A 9,009-nucleotide genomic window follows, 5' to 3' on the forward strand; every position below is an offset into this window, starting at 1 on the left:
ACTAAGATACAGTATCTCACCATAAGTTCCTAATAATATTTTTTTGTACCAAAATTTTACTTCTCATACTAATTTTCAACAATTTCGATCAAATACTTACTGAGTTATTGTAGTTTTTACATTTTTCGAAAATACCGCTTATTTTCAATAGCAACCTACCTTGGATTAAGGGCAATCTACATACCGAATTTCGTTGAGAAATCTCAATTTTTGCTCGAGTTATGGCTTGATCGACTTCTCTTTTCATTCTGATCATTTATGTCGATTCCTTTAGGCTGTTACAAACAACCATTATGCGAACAAAGTTATAAAACGTTTGTGCACTGGGTTTAAAAAAAATTTAATTTTGTTTGCATCGCGAAAACATTTATTAAATTCATAGAGTAAAATAATGAATAAAAATTAAAATTGTTTAATTCATTCAATCAGGTACAATTTAACAAGACGAATGTCGTCCAAACATAAAAATTGCAAAAAGTTGCAAGATGAAGAAGTCGAAGTAGATTTAGAGAATGATCAATATATATATTTTTGGGGTATTATTTTTGGAAGGGAGGTCCCATGCTCTCCAAAACTCATTTGATCATAAAAAAGTCGTTCCCCGGTCCAATTTAAAGCTTTTTTCATCTAGTTTGGAAAACATTATGGCAATTATATGAAAATTAAAAATGGCGGATCAAAAGCGTGAACACGTTGTGTTTTGAGTACTTTTTTGTTTGTTTAGAGCCATAGTTTCTTAGAAAGTAATTCATAAATATCCGAAATTTTGAAATTTCATGGCGGTGCATAAGCTCCGAAAACCCAAAAATACAAAATTTTGAAAATAAAAAATATCTACATACATATGTACTCTGCATAAAAATTGGAGTAAAAAATTCTACCTATCAATTTTTCGACTAACTAGACGCATAGTTTTCGAGGAAAAAAATCCCAACGAGAATAGTTATCTAATGCTCTATGTTTGATTCATGAAGTATTTTTATTTAGCACTCACAAGTATATTTTCAACGATTTACCACACTGTTAAATCGCGTACATAAATAGATTGGACTAGAAATTGAAGATAAATTCAATTTCACGCGACTCTTTCATAACCACTTAGGGAATAGTTCTGAACTATTTCAGGATCCTTTCATCACTAGGCTCGACCCACTGTAAAATGGTTCCAAAATTATTCCGAAGTAGAAGTGGTTGTCGCGAACTAGTCACGAAATGGTCCTTAAATAGTCCTGAGCAAGTCCAAAAACGGTCCAAGAGTGATCGCAATCCAGACCCCAAATTAATCGTTAGCTAGTCACGAAAGGGTCCTAAACTAGTCCCCAAATTGTCCTCAAATAACCGCGTACTAGCCTAGAAATGTCGATTTGTACACACCAGAAGAAGTTACAAATTTTTTGCTATGTTACACAACATGCAGTTATGAATTTTCCACAGGGTTTACCCAAGTTTTAGTCATACCCAGCGCTGAGATGTTTACACAAGAAAAGGTGGAAAGAAATTCCGTTTTTGGCAATTTTTAGAGTTACGACAATTTTTATAAGCTCAAACTCCTCTAAAGGTATACCTTCAAACTAGAGTGGAAGGGTGATTAATTGCAACTTTTTTTGTGTAGGCACTAACCCAATTTATTGTGTGTTCTTTTTCTAAATTTAATATATTTAAACAATCACTTGACATGACGGATAAAACTACGTTTGCATCAACCAACTCCAGCATCATTGGAAGCCGTCAACTCCAGCAGCTGTGTTGTTCTTTAGCCCCGAAATTGTTACTTGTATCCCATCATAAACGGATGGTTTCCATTTTGTATTGTTGCAAAATTCAAATTAAATTTTTAGTATCCCATAAGCTTTTCATTAGCTGTAAAAAATACTTGGTGTCCTTTGGACAAACATTTAAGATACAACTAAATTTTCTGGCCAGAAATTTTATGCAGCTGATTTTAGAGAAAATGTTTATGAAAAAACAAGTTCAAAGGAATTTTCAAAGGAAATCCTTCTTTATGGTTGAAAATATATAATTATTTTAGGAGCGGTGACAGCGCAACCACTTTCGGAGTGTATTTGAAAGCAGTTTTGCTTACCTGGTTTTCTTCACTCCATTTCGCTTCTTTTCTAATGGTAATGTATCGATGCTATGAGTATGCAAAATATCGTCATTCGAGACCATTTTATGAGCTGGGAAATGTTGGTCTACGACGAAACGAGATTACAAATCTAATCTAAACACAAATCGACCAGACAGATGGACTTAAGAAATGGCTGCAAAGTTCTCATGGAGATTTGAAGTTTTCATTTAACGCAGCTTCTCTCGGGACATGTCGGTAGCGAAATGAGTTAAAAAATTGTTTTTTTTTTTTTTTATTAAATGTTAGTTACATACACAACTTTCCTTGCAAGTTTCTAATTTAAAGTTAGATTGTTAGTCAATATTGAAATAAATAGTTAAAAATCTTACACACACAGAAAGGCAGGCACACAATTTACATTGATTAAAATGGATTAGTTACTTTATTTCCTTAAAAGTAACGAGGTGATATAAAACCCTGCACCTGAGAGTGGACTTAAAAGTCAAGCGTTAAGAGGGGGCCACACAAGTGTATGTTTAACTATGTACATGTGCATGTACTAATAAATTAATCGGGGACCGGGATTTAAACAAAATCACTCTTTAACAATTAGTTTTTGAATTTTCTCCTTAAATAATGAGGGTTTCTGACTTTTGTTTTATAAATCAAAGATGACAATTATTTTAGATTTTTATCTGAATTATTTGCAAATAACAGTTATTTTTAATTTTTAAATTATATATCTAAGATTACAGTTACGGAAGATGATATATTTTGGAACGAATTTTCGTCATCCAGATTTTTATTAATGACTTTTATAAATAAAAGTTTTCAATAACTGTTATCTAGGACATATAATATAAAAATCAAAAATAACTGTTATTTACAGATTATTTAGATACAAATCAAAAACAATTGCTATTTTAGATTTGTAAAATAAAAGTCAAAAATTATTTTTAATTTTTTTTTTGTTTTAATTTTGCATAAAAGTGATTAATAAAAATTTATTTTCAAATTTTATTCTTGGTGAAAGAAGAAATCGATCGGTATATATCACTTAGTTGTAGAACGTTTCCTTCGTAGTGAACTTTTCAATGAAAATTTTCATCAATAACTGTTATGTTCGGTCCCTGAATTAATAGATCTTCAGGAATATGTATGTATGTACTAACAAATTGTTAGATTCTATGAAATAATTACAAATGAAGTGGAATTAGAAATGGGAATTATCAAAATCTAATCAGTGGGAAGAGTAGTCGAGAGTAGGCACGTTTGTATGTACATGTATTAAACTTGGAAGGGGAATATTTCTTATAATTGAATAATCTGTATCATACTGGATTTTTTTTTTTTACTGAACGAAAGTAGTGTAATTTCCTGTCTAAAGGAGGTAGTGTGCAACCAAAAATGTGAATGAGAAATGTTTTTAAAGATAATTGAATATGTTGGTGTAGGTAAATTTTGAGGAAGCTTATGGGCCTATTTTTTAATTCATGTTTTTTACAAATTTACAAATTATTTACAGACTGAAATAAAGTTTAATAATCTCATTTAGGAATCAAAGGCTTCCTTAGAATCTTTTAAGCAAATTCCTTGTCTTCTTACCATTTTTTTATAAGCTTCATACATTTGGAAAAAAACAAAAACTTTAAACTTTTATTTTTAGTATTTTTTTTAGTTTTTTGTATTTTCCATTCTTTTTCATTTTCTCTTTATAAAATAAAATTATAAACTTACAATCAATAATCACTTAAACGTACAAAATCTCTAAAATTTACGCGACAACTTCAGATTTTACACAAATTCAACTTTTCCTTATTTCCATTTTCATTCCATCTGTTTTACATTCATTCTTTCGTCGTAAGTATTTGTGCTGCGCAATGTATTTTCATTAAAATTACGCAGGATCTCCCTTTGCTGTGTATATACGAATTTTTTCTCCACAATATGTTCTCTTTAGCTTAGTTCATTCTCAATATTAGAGTGAATCTAATCTCAAATTTATCTTGTTCTCTTTAGCTTATGGTTTCTAATTTAGATAACTTTTTTGAAATGATATATTTGAAAAGTTCCAAAGTCTAGTCGAATATAGAACCACTATATAAATAAAATTAATATTTTAACACATTTTAGGGGTAGACGTCTCTGATATCAAGTAAGCTGTGCTACCATAATTGTAATGCTTTCTCTTTTAAAGAGAAATGCCGTTTATGGAGAGGAGAACAATATTTTGATTACGAAGAACGTTTTAGTTAGGAGCTTCTTAATCGAAAGACTTGTGATTAAATTTGTAAAAGGATCGATTTGTGAAGTGTAAACTGAGCGTTTATAGTAAGGGCAGAGAGAGAGAGAGAGAGAGAAGAAGAGAGGGTGTGATAAAGTCAGAGGTTCACAGAACTTTTGTAAAGGTATGCGTGTGCGTGTAAGAGATTCATTTTAGAGTTTATGAGGAAGATTTATTTCCGTGGCATTCAAAAATTTTTTAAAACAAAAACAGAAATCGCGTCATGCTGTCAGTAGAAGTAGTAGAATATTTTCAATATGTATAACCAACATTTTTCGCAAAAAATAAAAATAAAAACAAAATTGCTTCGAACACTATCACTGACATTCGAATGTATGTATGTATGTATGTATTAAGCGCACCTAGACAACTAGCGGCATTATGCTGCCACAAAAGTATGCCATTCTACCGCTTTATACTCCGCGCTTGCATTCAATCAGCTAACGGAAATTTCCACATTCACCAATTCGCAGATGCGCGCACCAGCATACAATTTCATGTTTGTTGTTTGTATCTCAGCACAACAACGTCATTAAAAGCTATTACACATTTATTAGGTACCTGTGCGGATGTGGCTGTGCGTTTGTGTGTGCGCTTGCGCTGGTGGGCAACGAAATTCAATTGAAAGTGTTGCATGTTGCAAGCAGCCAGCTGCCGGTATTTACCAAATATACTGTCAGCAATACTCTGCGGGTACGCCTCCATATAAATATGCTAATAGCCAACGGGCTTGCCAACTGTACGGGGCAGTTTATTGATGCAACAAAACAGCAATATCGCCTAGGTACATACTTACTTAGTAAAAAAATTGTAGTGCAACGCAACTGATAAATAACCAGCATTTGATTTCAACCACATTTCACTTCGTAGAAATTTCTGATGAAAAAATTTATTGAAGCATTATGAAAGTTTGTTGTCTGTGTGTGTGAAAATTGGAAATTTTCCAATTGCAGTGTAATACATACATATGTATAATATATGTACATGCATTTGTGTTTTGAATACGCATACAATGTTGGTTTACAGATGTTGCCTTATGGTCTAATTATGCATACTTCGCAAAACTTCGCATCAATTTCAAACTGACAGGTGCAAATCTGTTGAATTCATTTTGTATGTATTCCATTACGCAGAAATTAGCAGAATTTGTAAAAAATTAGCGATCTGTTGAGTTTAGATTTTGCCTGACCTTTTCATAAGTGACATTTAAATTGCAGTAGTACCAATAGCATAATTTTTTTTACAGAGATGCATGGAAAGCATATTAGGCGGATTCACGACTCCATCTATGTATTTGTGGGAGCAAGTTAAGAATAGAGCCCGTTGAGCTAAAATAAGAAAAAGTGAGCATGGCCCGCCGCTTTTCTCTGATTTTAATTGAATACATTCCATTTTGGTGCAAATTCAATATTTTCAAAAGCTTATATTTTGAAAAGTTTTGAACCAATTTTCATAGGGTTCGAAAGGTAATTAAAAGTCTTTTGATTTCATATGTGTATATAACATATAGGTATGTATATATGGATTAAGGCAATTTTTTTATAAAATTTTTTTTCTTAAAAAAACGATATTAAAAGATATGCACAAGATAAGGAAGGAAGAGCAGCACGAAAACACCTTAAGTGAAATATATGATTTATAATAATTTCATTTAATATATGTAGTTGATTACGTTTTTTTTTTAAATGAATTTTTCTGTAAACAAATCCCCTTGCCTTAAAAACCCAAAAATCAGATGCTTTTGTTCGTACACCGTGAATGACCCTGGTGCGTCGATGCATAAGGTTGTTAGTACTGATAAATTTGGTTGCATGCGAAGCATATAATCAGCCTTAAGTTTTGTAAAGTTGTGTTACGTTTAAGAAGTTGTGCGAATTTATGCGAAATATGCATAATCAGACCTTCAGTTCCGCTTTTTCTGCTCGAATAGGATCTAATTTTTTAATTTCTATTAATTTTATGCTGATTAAAATGTACTAACTTTATTTGCCTTTCCCTCTTACAGCCGTTGCCCAAGATAGCTTCAAGTGTCCCGATGATTTCGGTTTCTACCCACACGATCTGTCATGCGACAAGTACTGGAAGTGTGACAATAATGTTGCGGAATTGAAAACCTGCGGTAATGGTCTCGCTTTCGATTCTTCAGACCCGAAATTCCTGACGGAGAATTGTGATTACCTACATAATGTTGATTGTGGTGACCGCACGCAATTGGGTGAGTGAGATGGTATATGTAAAATATTATTTCTGTTTGAGTGAATAAGAATATTCTAAAAAATTCCTGTAGCTGATTTTTGTTCGAAACTTTATTGGATCCAGAAAAAACATTAATTAACTAAAAATATGTTTATTTCTAGAAGTGTTTCTTTGCCTAAAATTCATAATAACCTGCCGAAAAAAACCGTACGACAAAAACAAAGAAAGATTTCAAGCCCATTGAAACAATCACGAAACCAAATTTGAGTTTCTAGTTTTGCACTCTGACGTCAGGATATTTTTTTACATACAAAACTATATGTTAGATATAATTATTTTAAAAATTCAGTGCAATGTGAAATAGAAGTATGGGTGCCCAATGAAAGGAAAATTATGAATACGCGGGTGGCCCAAAAAAGTAATGTCGGAATATGAATGCTCTCACCCCCAACGATTATTCTATATAGAATAAAATATAAACCCCTGTTTTTTTATTTTGAAATAAAAAAATGTTAAGAGGTCGTTCAAGGCTTTCAAATTTTCCATGTATTTTAAATGAAAAAAAAACTACTTTTCATAGAAATTTTATAGAATTCTGGTTTCCTCGGAAGACTTCAAATAACAGTACCCAATTGTTTATTTAACAATTTTTAAAACTAAAGATTTTTTTGGTCACCCTATTGCACTTTCTAGGGTTCTTGGCGGACCTATAAAATATAGTTACTATGAAAAAAATGGTTAAATAAGCAATTGGATACTATTATAAAATACATTGAGATGTAAATATTTTTCTATTGCAAAATAAAAAACAAGCGTATATTTTTTCAGTACAGAACAATCCTAGGGGGTGAGAGCATAAGAATTCCGACTTTACTTTTTCACATGCTTTTTTGGACTACCTTATTGAAAATGTGTTTTTAATTAATTTTATTTTTTGAGCTATTAAAGTCTAGAAGTCGAAATTCGGGGATATTATCGTGTGTATATTAGTCCTTAACATATATTTTTTTCGAAAATTAATATGGCATTTTTCGTCCTTATGCACCAACAAATTTTTTTAATTACACAGAATTTTATCTTTGAAATAATGTTTCAGCCTAGTATTTTGAGGTATTTTTAAATTAAAATTATAATTGAAACTAATTTAACGATTATTATGCAAGAGGAAGAAATATCTAGGAATATTTGAAGTCTAAATTTATCAGACAATATCGAGTTTTAAAAATTTTTCCACAAATTTGTCGGGTTCCAAAATTTTATGCCTGGTAAATGATTTTTCTTAATTTTGTTCCGAAAACATATTTTTTCTTAAATTATTAAAAAATTTTCAAGCTAACCAAAACTTAGTAAAAGCTCCTCACATTTTCACAAATTCGTAAATAAATATTTATCTTTCTCTTTCACAGAACCTCCAATTTCCACACCCCACTGCTCTCGTCTGTACGGTATCTTCCCCGATGAGAATAAATGCGATGTCTTCTGGAACTGTTGGAACGGTGAACCATCCAGATACCAGTGCTCGCCCGGTCTTGCCTACGATCGTGATGCTCGTGTGTGCATGTGGGCCGATCAAGTGCCAGAGTGCAAAAACGAAGGTACAGTAAATTCGCAAAATCTCTTATCATTCGCACAAACACTAATCCGTTCGAATTGTATTTACAGAAGTCGCCAACGGTTTCAGCTGTCCCGCCGCCGGTGAACTTGCCAATGCCGGTTCATTCTCGAGACATGCTCACCCTGAAGATTGCCGCAAATACTATATTTGCTTGGAAGGTGTTGCTCGTGAATATGGTTGCCCGATCGGCACTGTCTTCAAGATTGGCGATTCTGATGGTACAGGCAACTGCGAAGATCCAGAAGATGTTCCCGGATGGTGAGTAGAAACATTAGAATTTAACTTTTCACTATGAATCAATCGCTAGCACTTTAAATCGCATGCACTTCCACGAAAATAAATAGCATAAGTTAGTATGGTTGTTTTATTTGCGGTGTTGGCATATTTTTGACTAATTTTTTTTATTTTTTTTAATACTAAATACTTTGAGCTTTTATAATGTATTTAAGTTTAAAAAAGCTTGAAATAAATCTTTCATTCGCTTATGATTGTTCCTGTTCATACTGCAATGCATTTAATTGCTTCATTTATCAGACCCTTTCTCTATCTCTCTCCCTATAAAAGCACTTTATCAAACTGCACAAATTTCTTTAAGCCCTTGCATTCCGCTGCTCTTAAGACTTGTAAAAAACCAGCTCCCCACACAAAACATATTTGCTTAAGATTTCTTGGCGAGATATCCTCTAACCCTTTTTACCTTATCTACCATCTCCACATTATACAATTACAGTGAAGACTACTATGGCGATTTGGACTTGAAGAGCATCCGCAAAAGTGAACTCTTAGCTGGATTGAATAGTGAAGGTCGCACTAAGAACGCATCAAAAGCCAAAGCAGCCGCCGCCT

The 9,009-nt window shown here is 32.4% G+C and overlaps 1 protein-coding gene across 1 annotated transcript in view; it reads left to right on the plus strand.

Annotated features, from left to right (window-relative positions):
- Positions 1 to 9,002, plus strand: part of Gasp (Chitin binding Peritrophin-A domain-containing protein Gasp) — a gene marked incomplete at its 3' end in the record, with an annotated part of 16,249 nt that extends 7,247 nt beyond the window's left edge. Inside the window, exons 2-5 of the mRNA XM_017632169.1 lie at positions 6,358 to 6,567; positions 7,955 to 8,143; positions 8,211 to 8,421; positions 8,894 to 9,002. Of these exons, the coding sequence (XP_017487658.1) occupies positions 6,358 to 6,567; positions 7,955 to 8,143; positions 8,211 to 8,421; positions 8,894 to 9,002 (719 nt within the window). The remainder of the gene's footprint in view (positions 1 to 6,357; positions 6,568 to 7,954; positions 8,144 to 8,210; positions 8,422 to 8,893) is intronic.
- Positions 9,003 to 9,009: the final 7 nt, after the last annotated feature.

Source organism: Rhagoletis zephyria, unplaced genomic scaffold (genome assembly GCF_001687245.7).
Source record: "Rhagoletis zephyria isolate East Lansing unplaced genomic scaffold, Rhagoletis_zephyria_1.1 Rzeph_scaffold_09771, whole genome shotgun sequence".
Taxonomy (NCBI): Eukaryota; Metazoa; Arthropoda; class Insecta; order Diptera; family Tephritidae; genus Rhagoletis; species Rhagoletis zephyria.